We start from the raw sequence: 16279 nt of genomic DNA, 5'->3' as shown, positions 1-16279 counted from the left end.
CCTTTCCTGACAAGTTTAGCTCCTACTTCAAGGCCATTCCCTAAACATTAATCCTACCTTAATCCTCACAAATTTAATGCACACAAAGATGTTCATTCCAACCAGTACCACCTTTAGTCCTGGACAAGCAAGGCTCTGTGCCTGAGGGGGCCCCTTGCTTTAGAATGTCTTACTTAAAAACATTTTAAGTCCCCCCTTTGGTGGCTGGGTTTGCAGCCCCAAATTTTCATGCAACTATAAATTCAGCTTAATGTTGGGCTGGTAATTTCCCAGGGCCCTGGAAGAAGGAAAGGCAAATACTTTCTGAAGGAGCTCTCCTTCATCCCAAGCTTCAAAAAAAATCCCTCAAATAACTTTTTAGTGAAAGCTAGCAAATGATGAAGCACACAAAACAACCAAATGCACAAGGAAGAATGGCACCATGAAGGAGAGTCAGCAGATATAAGAGAAGAAAACGTCCTTCCTCAAAAAAAGACTTCAGATGTTGGAATTATTAGTCATGATTCTTTCTTTACTTAAAGAAAAATAAAAGACAAACTTATAAATATTTTCAGGTAATATAAAACTATAAGGAATAGCCAATCACATTTGAAATGTACCAAATCGACCTCTGTCCAACTCTACCAGTTGTCCTACCAACATCCAATCCAACTTCCACACACATATACACACCTTCCTCCTTCCTTTAAAAACCTTGATTTTATTTAGAAATCAATCTCTTTTCTTGTGCACACATATTTAACAAAACAGTTTTACACAGAATGCTAAAAACACATTCCTTTATATCTTACTGAAGGTCTTGAAATTCATACCATTGCACAACCAAATCTAACTCCTGACTAGATGGATTACATTTTTGTTGAGAGTTTAAAGCCTTCCTTAATGGTGGGGCACTTGGGTGGCTCAGTTGATTAAGCATCCGACTTCAGCTCAGGCTATGATCTCACCCTCTGTGAGTTCGAGCCCTGCACCAGGCTCTGTGCTGACAGCTCAGAGCCTGGATCCTGCTTTGGATCCTGTGTCTCCCCCCACCCCTCAAAAAATCAACCTTAAATAAAATAAATCCTTAAAGGCAATAATAATTCTTATAATTAATAAAAACTACTGACTGAAAAATAAATTTAAAAAATAGTGAATTAAAATTAAATTTAATATAGTCTCAAATGTCCTGAAGGAGGTGGTGTATGATTATGATTTGGAGGAGTTTTTGCTATGTCCAAATAACATCCTCTTTGGAACTTCTGTGACTCTGGGGTCATGAATCATTAGTCTGATTCAGACTGTCTGCCAGACATCATGCATGCTACCAATCTCCTTTAGTCGTTGGCCAGGTCTTTTAAGATCTATAAATATATAGATCTCATATATATATATATATATATATATATATATATATATATATATATAATTGAAGTGTACACTTTTCTTTCTAGCTTCTGGATAGACTTCCTTTCCTCACAGCTCAAAGCATTCTTATACTTCCACTCTCCCCAACTCTAAAAGAGTATCTGGCACATAGCAGATTCTCCACAAATGTCTCCTGATTTAAACTGAACTGTGTGTCGAGTTCATTTCTGTTGAGAAAACAAGAAGGATGTCTTCATCTGTTGGTCCCTAGATCTTGGAGGTGTTTAGCAAATATTTGCTTAAAGCCAGAATGGCTTCAGGATCTTCATAAGCAAATGGGAAGCTTTCAGAGTCCAGATGGAAGGCTGAGAATGAAAAAAAAAAAAATGAGCTCAGTGAAAACTCAGATCCAGGAAGAATCTTTCTGCTCAAACTGCCAGGGAAGAAGCTGCCCCAGGCAGGGTCAAGAAATGAGAACGTGAATAGGTTTCTAGCTTCCACTTGTGGCTCAGAGGGAATGGTAACATGTCACTTAGAAGTCGGTGCTAGGGCAGGGACAGGGTAGAGAATAGAAATGTCCACAAGAGACGTTCGTTGGTAAAAAAGAAACTGACTTTGATGTGTGGAAAACATTCTTGTTCAGAAGGAGAGATGAATTAAAGGAAACTAATCTGTTCAGACTATGCCTTGGGTATACTCTGTGGGCCCATAATTGTCCCTCTCTGTATAGTTTGCTCCCTTATCTGCATGTCTAGAATAAAGTAGATTTGTCACTTCGAAAATGTCTAACCTCAGTGCACATGACTACCGATAAGACACAGAGGGAAGGTTGTGGTCCTGAGGTCTCAGTTCCAAGAAGAGGAGCCCCTGATACCTGAGTGGCAGAGAAAACTGGAGTCACCTTACACAACATGTGGTGTCCCAGCCATTAGTTTAGAGATACTCAGGAGAAAGCACAGCTGTGAGTAGGCAACTTGCCTGCTCCAAATCTTTAAGTGGCTGTGTAGTGTCTCTGAAAAAAGTGTAAATGCTTCAGCCTGTCCATATGTCTCATGCCATTCCCCACCAGAGAGATTCAGCACAGAGGAAGCACTGAATCATCACATGGCCAGGATGACTTGGCCATTCTCTGACTTCAGCCATCCCACCACTTGCACAATGGGCCTAGGGAACCATCAACCAATGAAGGGGGTTTTCGGTAGGATAGTACCCAGGAGGCCATAGTGGTAACCAACTTACTTAGCCAACAAGCTACAGACTTTCCTCCTTTCCTTATCTCACCTTCTCACCTGCTTACTGTACTTCACAGGACTGAGTCTCCAGTAAACCACATGTAATCAAACCCTAACCCCAAAGTGAGACAACCACTGTGCAAAGCCGGACATAGTCAGCTCCGATCTGCACTCTAATAGCTTTTAGGTTCTACTTTATCTATAGCTTCAGCACTTTATCAGCTTGGTTATAAGTATTCTGTCTCACTTCCTGAAGCGCCACAACCTTTGAAAGCCCATAAACTCCCTAATGTGATGCTTTCCATGTGAGAGGTGCTAAACACATTTTGAGTAATTGTTCAAACATTTCATTAAGGTTCTACATTTCTCTTGAACTTCTCTTTCCAAAATGAGACTCATCAAGGGTCTTTCCATATGAGGGGCTTAAAGCTCCAAATTTTGCAGTGCTTTCTTTGGAGGGGTAATAGTACAATACCTTAAGAAACCTCCAGTATCGCTAGAGTTTTAAGTGGATTTAGATTAAAACACAAACACACACACACACCCACACACACACGCACACACACACCACGCTTTTTGTGGCAAAAGTAATCTCTCTGAAACTTTTCCTGCTCTTTTTCTTTCAGTGATTTCTGTTGCTGCTCGGAGCTCTCTAATAAGTTTATGGATCATCTGTATCTAAATGATTTATTGCTCAAATCTGAATGTTCCCATTGGGTCTCTCACATTATCACTAGCTAGATTTTCCTTTTTAACATTCTACCACAGGTTTGTTAATATATTAAATTATCTTAAATTATTCTCCTGCTCAAGGGAGAATTATTGTTCCCATGTTCAGAATTTGTCTTGTAAAATCTTCCTCTCCAAATCAGTGTTCTAACACTCAGCTTTTCTATTTTAATAATAGACATGCTGATTTCCTCATATGATCTAACTATTAAAAATGCATGTAGTAAGCTCTCAGGAAGTTAGACTCACATCCAGTTTTGGCATGATCCATAAATATTGGTGCTGACCAACTTTTGGGCCACAAATTGTTTTTTTTCTGTTAAGAGGTAGCAACACCATGAATGTTAATAATGGAAACACTTAGTATTAATAGTCTAATTCATGTTTTCTCTTGCTTTACATCTAAACTAAAGCTATTCCTTGCTGATAAAAATATTTTTGAGCTACCCATGTCTTTGCTCCACTCCCAACCTCAACAAGAGTTTCCTGTGTGCCATATTAACCAATTCCTGCATAATAAGACATCCTATGTGGGCACTAGATCTCCCTTACTAAAACTGAAGTTCATTTCTGTGTTCAGTGGCAGTCCAGAATTAAAGGTTCTTTAACAATGGGGCTTGATGGATTAGGGGAAGCTTAGTGTCTCTTCCCCACATACTCGCCAGGGGTTCTCTTTAAATCCCAAGACAGCAGCTTCCCACCTTTACTATTGATGAAAATTCAAATCAAGCTCATCCCAGGCTATTGGTAATTCCAAGGGAGGGGGTAGGAAGTCTCATTTTGGCATAAGGACGAAGCTGTAGTTTACCAAGAGTTCAGTGTTTGGGGCTATGAGGCATTTGCGTGCTCTCTGACATGCTGAGAAAGAAGCTTTTTACCATCTTTTCACTTCCTTTTCATTCATCCCACAAGAGTCAGAGTCAGGTTCCTACAGGGTGCCTTCAAAGTATGGTGGGCTTCATCTTGTCCCTCTGACTCACCACCTCAGAGGTCACCTCAATGCTGTGAAACTCCTGTTTCCAAAAGAAGTAGCTCATTTCTAAAGGCTTTCTGGAGATGTAGGTTCAGAGAGTCCCTTGGGAGAACAGAAATTGGACCAGGATTTCCATTAAAGAGATCCCCCAAATCACATTTCTTTAGGTTTTCTCAGAGGCAGTGCAGGAATGGCACAGAAGTATGTAGACGATATTCCAGATCATTGGTTCTCAGAATGCTCCATGAAGAGAGTTCCTTGGCATATCATCCTGATAGGTTAAGACCAAAAGTCACAGAACACAGTTTTCACAAGATACCAGAAGATGGCTGCAACTTAACACACAGGCTAAATGTCATCTTGGTAAAATACAATTTTCAAGGCCACCTTCCATGCATCACCTTTCCAGGAGAAGACAAGATCCAGACACTCTAGGACAAAGAACTCAGAGATCAGTGGGAATAGGCAGTGGTCTTAGAGGCTACCATGCTGAGACCTCAGAGTCCTGGAGAAGGCAGGGCTCCATAATCTTACTTACAGAAAATATAAGGATTCTCATCAGGAAAAAAGGATACTGAAGTGCCACCATCAGAAGTTGCCACATGTATTCTTGCAGAGGGCCTTGGTCCCAGGGACAGTAGACATTTGCCTGGTAGAACAAAGCCTAGGTAGGATACCAAAGGTGCAGTTGTCTCTATGGTGGGCACCTCCTATTCATCTTACCTGGACACATCTGCATATAAAGAAAGGCACTTGTTGACGATCCTTAGAACAAGGACAACAAGTTGACAAAACTCTGCTTAGAACACAGGCAGGTGGGCAGCAGAGATCTGACAAGAGTTCAGGTTGCTGAAATCCCCCAGGAACTCAGAGCACCATGCCTGGTCTTTTTTGCCAGGATGAAAGAAGTCTAGCATCCTCAATGTGTGCTGGGGCCCTAGGGCCCTGGGCTGGTCTTGGATGTGAGGCAGGACTGGATTCCAAACTGTAGAACATGGAGAGTGACCTGAGCAACGGCTTCCAGGGATGCAGCCAAAGTGACAAGCCAGCAGACTGAGACAACAATCCAAAGGGGCTATACAAAGCTTGAATCCAGTGAGATGATTCTGAGACTTGTGATGGTGATGGTGTAGGGTCTGCAAACAACAGAAAATGAAGCTGAGGCTAACTTGGACCAGAAAAGGTGAGAGATTGGAAGAAAAGTGAACCACAGGTTCAGTCAGAACCACAGGAAGAAGTGAAGAGTCAGGCTGGGGAAAGATAGGAGCCAGGAAACTGCTGAACTCTGAGTAGCCTCTTTGACGGCTCTGTCTTCTGATTGATTCAGCTGCCTCTGCCTTTAGCTCTTGTGTCACTAGCCTGGTATTCTTGGGAGAGTCTGAAGGGTCCAGCCTGGGGCACTTGACAAGTGGAAGGGAGGACCAAGGACACCCTGATGGACACGCCCACCAGGACCGCAGGGAATGTGAGAAAGGGCCACTGGGCAACAGGAGAGTAGGGTGTGACTCTTAGGGCAAGGGTTGTGTGGTTCTGTGCAAGTCAAAACAAGAAATATCCAGTTCAGGGCAGCTGAATGGCCAAGGGCTTGACAAAGTCTAGGACTTGAATAGAAGTTAGAGAGTACAAGGTAGAAGGCCATCTGAGGCAAGAGTCATTCTACAGATTCTCATGGCTGCAGCTGGGTATGAGGATGCAGCAATGAAGGGCACGGCTCAGACCCCCAGAGCAGCTAACAGTCAGGGAGGTGGCTTGTCACAAGAAGGCAGTACCTCTCCTCCTTGGTTGAGTTTCAAAGCATATGGCGTCAATACAGAAAAGCTGCACCCCAGATTCTTGGCAGAGTGGTTATAACTTCAAACCTTCTATACCTCATTCCTCATCAAAAGCTCAGTGGTTACTAAAATAGTGTTAATGAAGGGCCCAAATACCAGGCAATGCATCTATCTGATACTTCGAATGTTTTACCTCCCATATTGTGGCAGACCTTCTGGGAGAGTGCTATGTACCTGTGATGGTTTTCCTTTTTTTTATTTTTCACTTTACTTTTTTTGTACTTTGTCAATTTTATTAATCATGCTTTGATATTATGCCATAAGCTGGCATATCAGAACATTATTTAAAAAAAAAAACCAGCTTCATTTGTGGGGTGGTGGTGAGGGCTTTGATGACTAGCTCAGGCAGCACAGTCTTTCAGTAATCCCAAGGGAATTTTTCTTTCCATTTTTAGTATCAGTAGAAGTTGTGATCCTTCTCTACAAATGGTTTATTTCATCCTAGTTATACTTTATCCCCTCAAATAGGTTTTGGAAAACACTCCAGATCTTCTTGGAGTTTTCAGGGTATAAATAAATAGAACTAGAAACAATATTATTTTCTCAACCTTTTTAAGATCAGATAATTGCTACTATGTTAACCATTTTGAAGCATTAAAAAAAACCATTGGAAGCGAGGGAATGAATTATGAAAATAGAAAACCATGATATAAAAACCTCAGAGCAGTAATACAAAAAGTACAAAAACTACAGACCAATCTCAATCACGAATATAGATACAAAAATCTTGAATAAAATGCCAGCAAGGGGAGTTTGACACAATGAAAAGAAAAAGAGTACACCATAATCTCATTGGTTTTATCAGGATGAAAGCATAGTTTAGTATTAAGAAGTGTCTTAATAATAATCATATGGTCACAAAAGTAAGTCCTATGGCTTTATCTCAATGTATGATGAAATGTTAATCCCCACACTCACTCTTGACTCATTAGAAATCTAGGTATAGGAAAATACATTCTCAAAAATATTTTTATATCAAGCCAACAGCCATATTATTATTGGGGATACATTGGAGACATTCCCATTAAAATCAGGAATGAAATAAAAAGGCCTATTATCATCAACATCACTTATCTTGGTTTTATAAGCACTGGCCAATGGAATAAAAATATAGACCAAAGATCTGAAAAATAATCATAGGAAAAAAGAAGAAGGAACTATCATTATATGTAGTTGTTAAGACCCTATATATATAAACATAGAAAAAAAATTAAGAAAAATGGCTGAATTTAAATGTCCAAAGATCCATAGCTACCCTATATATTGGCAATAATCATTACAAACAATAAGGGCAAAAGCTCCTGTTCACAAAAGCAAGAGAAAATATAAAATACCCAAGAGTAAACTTGGCCAGGAAATTGTGGGAACTATATGAATAAAATCATCAAGTTTGCTAAAATACTGAAAAGAAAATTTGAATACATGGAGACACATTGTTAAATGGAAAAGCTAAGTACTGGAAAGATGTCTATTCTTCCAAAGTCAATTTACAGATTTAAATTTTTTTTTCAACGTTTTTTATTTATTTTTGGGACAGAGAGAGGCAGAGCATGAATGGGGGAGGGGCAGAGAGAGAGGGAGACACAGAATTGGAAACAGGCTCCAGGCTCTGAGCCATCAGCCCAGAGCCCGACGCGGGGCTCGAACTCACAGACCGCGAGATCGTGACCTGGCTGAAGTCAGACGCTTAACCGACTGCGCCACCCAGGCGCCCCACAGATTTAATAAAATACATAATGCTTAAGGAATTTGGGAGGATGTTATCAAAACAACTGTAAGTGCATCCAGGCAAATAAAATAAGTACAGATTGCATAGGCAGTTTTGGAAAAAGGACAATACTAAGAACCCCTTCCCCAAACATCATAAGATGTAATAATTCAGTTTGGCATTGGCATACAATAGCTTGTAAAGCCAATGGAGTATAACACATGACTAATACAGACCCTAAATGGTTTTAAAGAAATCACGAATAATGCTACTATTGATACATGGACTGAGTGCTTCTAAAGCCTGCTGTGGAGAACCTGACTAAATAACAAGGGAACTTTTTAAAGTTAAAAATGATATAAAATCATAAAACTAGCAAATATTTGCAACAAATTATGAAAAAGACTGATAGCCTTATTACACAAAACACTCACACAAATTATCAAGGAAAAAATAAGGCCTCAGGAGACAAATGGGCAAAGGAAATAAATTGGAAACTGACAAGGAAGAACTACAAATAGTTGATAAATATTCAATAAAATACAATTTAAAGTAACAATATATTTTCATCATCAAAAAAAATCTTAAGTGAAAATTATTTAATAATTAACTTGGGGGCTCCTGGGTGGCTCAGTTGGTTGAGCATCCCCCTCGGCTCAGGTCATGATCTCGTGGTTGGTGGGTTTGAGCCCCGCAAGTGCTGACAGCGCAGAGCCTGGAGGCTGCTTTGGATTCTGCCTCCCTCTCTCTCTGCCCCTCCCCAACTCGGGTGCACATGTGCGCGAGCTCTCTCTCACAAAAATAAACAAACATTAAAAAAAATAATTAACTTAGATCACATCTATTTTCTTTAATAATTTAATGCAGTTTAAAAATACCATTAATAGGGGTGCCTGGGTGGCTCACTTGGTTAAACTTCCGACTTTGACTCAGGTCATGATCTCATAGTTCATGGGTTCAAGCCCTGCATTGGGCTCTGCACTGACAGCTCAGAGCCTAGAGCCTGTTTCAGATTCTGTGTCTCCTTCTCTCTCTGCCCCTCCCCCACTCACACTCTGTCTCTCTCTCAAAAATACACATTAAAAAATTTTTTTAAATACAATTAATAACATAAAAATTATTTTTAATGTAAGGAAATCAAATCAAAACCAAAATAAGTTCAAAGAATAAGCCTTCTAAAAAATAAACTACTGACACTAAATCAAAATAGAAACCTTCTGTACAGCAAAGGAAACAGTCAACAAAACTAAAAGGCAACCTATGGAATGGGAGAAGATGGTTGCAAATGGCATACCCAATAAAGGGTTAATATCTAAAATATATAAAGAACTTATACAACTCAACACCAAAAACATAAGTAATACAATTAAAAGATGGGCACAAGACATGAACAGACATCTCTCCACAGAAGACATCCAGATGGCCAAAAGACACAGGAAAAGATGCTCAACATCACTCATCAACAGGGAAATGCAAATCAAAACCACAATGTGATTATCACTTCATACCTGCAGAATGGCTAAAATCAACAACATAAGGAACAAGGGTCACTGAGGATGTGGAGAAAAGGGAACCCTTGTGCACTGCTGATAGGAATGCAAATTGGTGCAGCCACTATGGAAAAAGAGTATGGAGACTCCTCAAAAAATTAAAAATAGAATCACCATATGATCAATCCAGTAATTCCACTGGTTATTTACCCAAAGAATATGAAAACACTCATTTAAAAAGATAGATGCACCCCTATGTTTATTGCAGCATTATTTACAATAGTCAAATTATGGATGCAGCCCAAGTGTCTCTTAATAGATGAATGGTAAAGAAGATGTGGTACATACATACACAATGGGATATTTCAGACTTAAAAAAGAATGAAATCTTGCCATTTGCAAAAACATGGATGGATCTGGAGAGCGAAATAAGTGAAATAAGCCAGTCTCAGAGAAAGACAAATTTTAGTCACAGGTTGCTGTTGGGTAATGTAGTCTAAGAAAATTTTACCAGGCAAGAGATAACATATTTTAAAAACCATAAATGTTTTCATGTTCTAAAGCTATATACACTGAATGTTCAGATCAGTATTGTGTTCTTCCTTGAAATCTTGTTTTTCCATTCCATGCAACAATCTGGGGGGGGGGGGGGGGGGAAATAAAGCATTCAGAGAACTTTGCTTCCAGGGAAAGTTTAAAGTTTAGCATTAAATTAGACCTATTAAGAACATCAAAACCGACCTGTTGCATATCAAAGATAGTAATAAATTACAAGGTTTGTTTTCCTTTTTAAGTTTCTTTTAGATCTAATACTTATGAGAAAAAGCAAGAGGTGAAAATAGCTTTCCATGTTGTCCCTTTGATTATTCATAAGCATGTCATTCTTAAAATTTTGTTGTGTTTGATCTTAAAATCACTTTAACAACAAGAAAATATTAACAGTTAAAGAGCATTCTGATGTTCTCAGAACACTGGTATTTAAGAAAGGAAAGGTTAGGGAAGGGTTGATCTCAACCATCCGACTGTCTCAGTCCAGTTCCTGCCTTCCTCGAGATCTGAATTATAAATTCCTGGTAGGCAAGAACAGTTTCTCCCTGCTTTCATGTGAGTAGGACCTAGTGAAATATCCCATAAAGAGGAGCACTGGACAAATGCTTGGGGGATAATAATGAAGAAAATGATATGCAACGTGTAAAACTAATGTGCAAAACTAAAACACAAATTCTTCAACCAAGGGACTCACTCCAGGAAAAACCCCAAATGCTTACATAACAGGCGTAATGCACATATTGTTGATTTCTGTTTGTGTGTGTTTTGGCTTTGGCAAGATTACACTTCAAGGAAGGCTCCTGCACCCTGGGAGGTTCACTCCTGCTGAAGGCGTGGTCCTGTTCCCTCTCGCATCCAGGCCTGAGCTCCGTGGTTTCTCTGAAGAAGGCCTCTACCTTGAGATTTGCAATCTGCTTTTTCCTCCAGTCCTTCCTCAGATGTTCATTCCATGTTATCCTCCCTTGTCCTTCAGTATTAACTTTAATCTTCCCTCCACACTGTGCAGCACTTTGGGCTCCTTGCTCTGTATACAAAATACAAGTCTAGATTAAGCACAGTTTTATATTTGCGCTACAACACTCTTCATGCTCTTCTGTTGCTCTCCTTCCTCAGCCTCCCTCTATTTTATTGTTACTATTCACTTTATTCTTTTTTTTAAATTTTTTTTTTTCAACGTTTATTTATTTTGGGGACAGAGAGAGACAGAGCATGAACGGGGGAGGGGCAGAGAGAGGGAGACACAGAATTGGAAACAGGCTCCAGGCTCTGAGCCATCAGCCCAGAGCCTGACGCGGGGCTCGAACTCACGGACCGCGAGATCGTGACCTGGCTGAAGTCCGACGCTTAACCGACTGCGCCACCCAGGCGCCCCTCACTTTATTCTTTTTTTAAAAAAATTTATGAGCGTTGATTCACAATGCTCATGGGCACCCAGGGTACATCTGCCTTTCTGAATCACTCTCCAGATATCATGTCAAACTGTTTAAAGTTGTTTAAATCTCCTCAAATGTGTTTTAGAAACACACAGAGGAAAAAAAAAAGAATAAGTCCTTTAAGAATTAAATGCAAATCTCTGGCACAGGTAAAGTTACAAGACGGTGGTAACTGAATAAAAATGCTTGTTTAAAAAAAATTCTCCATCTGTAAAACTCTCAGCATTCTTAGTTGTAAACAAAAGAGTATGAGACCATTCAGTCAGAAAAGGATTCTATGAAACGTTATTAAGTAGTTCCCAGTAACTCTGAGAAGATCAAAGGAACAGGCTTAGAGCCCAACTGGGTGGAAGTTAACATCCAAACTACAGTGTGGGATGTTCCAGAGAAGATATCATAGCCACCAACTCTAATTCTACCACCGATGGGAGGCCAGAACTTCACCGCCGCCACCTCCACCACTGCCTTTGCTAGGACATGGCCTTGCTGGTGCTGCTTTCCCACTTTCTTTACAAAAGATTGTGAAGAAATTACACGATTGTAAAGGATTGGCAGAACCTGGGACGCACGCCTGGGCCTTTGCTGCAAAGAAATCTGGCAAAGAGTTTTTTAGCTCCTTCCTAGGGGAGGTGGAACACAAACTATCGGGGCTCTTACACGCGTTTGGAGCAACAGAGCAAGACCATTCCACGGGGGTAAACAATCCATCAGCTCCCAGAAGGAGAGGAGCGCTGTGGAGGGCCAATCACCTTCTAGTTAGATGCAGGCAATTGCAGTTAATGTTGCGTGGACTAATTTTATCATCATCCGGGGTAAAGCACATCGTCACACTGTGCTGCATAAGGTGTTCGTTCAGACACAACGAAAATACACAGTGTGAAGGAAGTGCTTGCCGTGCTGGGAGGCAGGGCAACATGGTGGATAAGGGGGATGACTCTCTCTGCCTCTCCATAGTGTGTACTTGCGAACGCCTGCTTTGTGGTCAAAAAAGTCCATTCAATTCAAAAGAGATATGGCTTTGGTCTGTGTACCTCTGTGAGAGCTTATTAGGGTTTAATTAAAAGCAACTCCAATGACTTGGCTGACTGCCGTGGTAAGAAATGTAATATTACTTCTGATACTTTCATCTTCAAATTGACCCCAGCATGTGACATGGTCTTAAAAAGCCTTTCCTATTTCTCAATATTTTTTTCCAATTCACCAGAGTAAAGAGCTATAAAGCAATAATAGCAATCGAACATAGGAAAGGACATGGCTTTTTTTCTCAGGTATAATAAAATCCTGATACCTAAATTCGCATAACCATCCATCAGATCTCTCCCTCCTTCCCCTTTTCCCATACTCTAAAAATTGCATCAAATAAAAAACCCACCCAGCTTTTATTAGACAAAGATGACAGCAGTTTTAATAAATATTTTAGGGGCCACTAAGCTCCTAGTCTCATGGATAAAGAAAACTCGGGAACATTAGAACTATTTCAGTTAAACATCCCTTCCCAGTTTTGTATACTAAGACAATAAAAAAAAAAAAAAAGAACCAAAATGTACACAAGTCCCAGTAAAGAAAATAATGTCTTTGCTTTGCATTTGACATGAACATCATTCTGTACATTACTTGAGCCTTTTTACAATTCTCTTGATGTACCTTTACTTCAAAATGTCCATTTTAGAAACAAAGTTTCAAGGGAATGAACACAGTTGCATAAATTTTAGAGGGCAGGTTTCTGTGTCTTTGTGCATTTTATACAATCCTGCATATAGCAGGGCCTCAGTATGTATCAGCTGATAAGAATAATCATGTGTGATTCTCTATCCCAAAAATAAGGGTACAAAGAGGAGAAGGTTTGTTCTATGATCGCACACATTCAGATGTAACTCTTGGCCAGAATACAACTTGAGGTGGGCTGAGGGCAGTGTTTTATCTCCTTCCTTCTGACATGAATATCTCCTGAGCCAAACCAGGTTCCTTGCTGGAATAAAGATGACAAATCTAGCCTTTGAGGAATTATTAGAAAATGATATTGAAATATTATCAGAATAATAATTATTAAAATATTTAGAATAATTAGAAAAATATTAGAAAATAAAATGCTATTTGAAAATAGTAGAAAATATGTATTTTAGTTATTTGTTTCTGGTAATAGAAACAATAAAAAACACTTGGTTAGTAATAGAAAACAATGGAAACCAACATTCCATTCTTTACTGCACCTCAGTGTGATCACTTTCAGAACTTTGGAAATGATTTAATACATTCATACTAAGGCCTCTAAATTTGAATAGATGCACAAGATCATGGTAGAATATTATAAAAGAATATTACAGTAGAGTTTTATAAAATCTACATGTACTTATCTTAGTATTCTGAAGTGATCTTGAAATTTTCTTATTTATATTTCAAACTATGATTAGATTTGCTTTACAATACTAATTTCCCATTTCAACTTCTAGTCACACTCATATTATGAGGCGAATCATCTCCCAATTTATTCTGTTCCATATTTAATTTTATAGTAATGAAAAAATAGAACGTTCAGTACTTGTAATATTCTCCTTCAGCTCTTAGGAAGTTCCTAGTCTGTGTCTATATTCTAATGAGCCCTTACAAGTATATCTTCGCCAACATTTATTTCTCTTCACTCCAAGCTGCTGCTGCTGCATAGAAATGAGAATTTAATCCATCATGATAGTTGGAACAAATACACCTGACTTGGTTCTGGGCTGGCTTCCGTTGTGTAGGTGGGATTGGGCAGGAGGCAGTTAGGTTGGAGTTGTCCTGGCGGTAGATTGCCCAAGTGTTGCAAGGAGCTCAGGTTGATGGAGGTGGGGGGAGGATCTGATGAAGGATCTCCCCTAGGGAGATCAAAGACCTGAAACAGGGCTGCCCTTGGAACAGGGCATAATCCCCACCTCCAACCAAGACTGCGCCTGAGTTATTTCTGGTCATGCAATTGAAGTAGCTTAGGAAGGAGACATTTTGAGGGCTCTCCTTGGTAGATTTTCTCTTGCCATAGCCAGTTTCCCATCTGCACCAGCACCCCTGGTGTTAATCCAGACATAATGCCTGGCTCATGGTAGATTTATCAAATAGATAAATGCAAACAAGAGGAAAAATCAAATACACTGTAATGCTACTTCTGTGTGGAACAAACTTTAACCATACCTAAAAGAAATGTTCTCTCTAAAATAAAGATATGACCATTAAATAGTCCCTATAAATATTTCTCTAGTCAAATAAAGGATACAGCAAAAATAATTACTGAATAATTCAAATGCTCATCAACATTAACCCCGTTTCAAGGAAAAATATTTCGTTGTTGTTGTTTACCACAAATTTCCAAAATGGCCATAAACCTTGATCAAAATTTTTAGACTGGTTGGTGAGAATTTAACCCAGATGAGTGATCATAATAATTGTAGCCAGTCGCATTGCTCTATACTTTACATGCATTACAGTCCTTAATACCCACAAAAACCCTAAGTAAGTAGGCACGACAGGTGAAGAAACTGAGTCAGAGAGGTTAAATAGCTTGTCTAAGGTTATGTGTCTAGTCAGCAGCAGAAACAAAATTGAAACCTACTATATTTAACATATGAGTGAAGGATTGCAGTTCTGGTTATATTCTAAAGCTAATTTTATATAAAAATTCCTTCTTTTTTTTTCTAATTAATTATCTAATTACTATAGAGATAAGGTACTATCTGTAGAGTACCTTAACATGTATTATTATGTTAATGTATTATCACCATCCACTATGAGATTTGTAGGGCGGATGGTGAAATCTTCTCTTTATGGACAAGGGAAATTGCAGCTTAGAAGTTTTGACTTGCCAGAGTCACAAAGCTGGTATGGACCCAGCATCCAGTAATCTTTCCATTACGCACACTACTTCCTTAAAGCATATCTCAAAATTAACAGAAAGTAAGTATTACAGAAACACATTTGAATTGCCTAAAATACAAAGCAAAACAAAAAACATTGTGGATGTTCAACAAAATGATAATCGTGGAGCAGAACTAGAGATAGAAACCTTTTTTTTTCATATTGTGAAAGACCAATCTATTAAAAAATTATTTCCTGCAAAATGATTCTGGATAATGAAAACGTCCCCTTTGGTTTTTGACTAGATGAGCTCAGATAAGAAGAGGTCAACCATCACATACCAATCTTTGACTTTCTCCCAGTCCATAACCAAGGGCTGAATTATCATACGTGACCTCTGAACTGAAGAATCAAAATACCTGCTATTTTGATCTGATGGCTGGTATGGTCTAGACTAAAACTATATTTTTCGCATTTCAATTCAAGAGACTAGCGTTGTGTCACAGAGTTTGTGTCAATCAGTGGGTTTTGTTGAGCAATGTGACATATACTCATGACCTTAACTGTTGAGCGAAAAAGACACATGACACCTGAAACAAAGAAAGGTCAGCTCTCTTGAGGTATGGATTCTTGTTAGAGATTTTAGAAATCCACACAATAGTTACCTGAAATTGTTGAGTGTTCCTTTCTTTTTTTGGCCCATACTGAAAAATTAGGAATTGAGATATCTTGTACAGCCTTCAGTCTAAGCCAGCCTTTTAAGTCAGTGGAGTGTGATATGGAATATATGGAAAGTACAGACTCCTGAAATATCTCCCTTGTTGGTTAGTAACAATATCTGAAATTCCACTGAAATTTTTTATTTTTCTGGGACTAATATTTAAAAATAGTATAACATTAAACCTATGATTATAATAGTTTGGTACAGTGTTAATATATACTAATATATAATTGTATTATAGACTATATATATGAGTATATAATAGTATAGCACTATATTATGTATAATATATAACTTATAATAATATAAACCCTCCAAGAGAGGTAAATAAGCATTATTACGCTGGCCAGAATTTATTTCTTATAGTTTATCTTAAAGTAACAGCTACTTTAGAATCAGACGCTGTTGGAAGAAAGATTTCAAAGGGGAGAAATTGTAGGGTT

The 16279-nt window shown here is 38.8% G+C and overlaps 1 protein-coding gene across 14 annotated transcripts in view; it reads right to left on the bottom strand.

Moving 5' to 3' along the window:
* Positions 1 to 1043: 1043 nt before the first annotated feature.
* The window catches only part of LOC111561429, a 263855-nt gene continuing 248619 nt past the window's right edge, over positions 1044 to 16279 (bottom strand). For 10 of the 14 annotated variants that reach the window (XR_006601022.1, XR_006601023.1, XR_006601026.1 and 7 more), the window contains 2 exons: positions 10580 to 10884; positions 1398 to 5417 (listed from right to left, as the gene is read on the bottom strand). Coding sequence is in view for 3 of the 14 variants with exons in the window: in XM_045062243.1 (XP_044918178.1) it covers positions 5082 to 5417; positions 10580 to 10884 (641 nt within the window). In the remaining 11 variants the exon portion in view is untranslated. Of the gene's footprint in view, positions 5418 to 10579; positions 10885 to 16279 lie in introns of all 14 variants that reach the window. The other 4 variants (XM_045062243.1, XM_045062242.1, XM_045062244.1 and 1 more) reach the window with 2 other exon arrangements.

The sequence above is a fragment of the Felis catus genome, chromosome A1, assembly GCF_018350175.1.
Source record: "Felis catus isolate Fca126 chromosome A1, F.catus_Fca126_mat1.0, whole genome shotgun sequence".
NCBI classification, from domain to species: domain Eukaryota; kingdom Metazoa; phylum Chordata; class Mammalia; order Carnivora; family Felidae; genus Felis; species Felis catus.
This window is presented reverse-complemented; position numbering and strand designations above follow the sequence as displayed.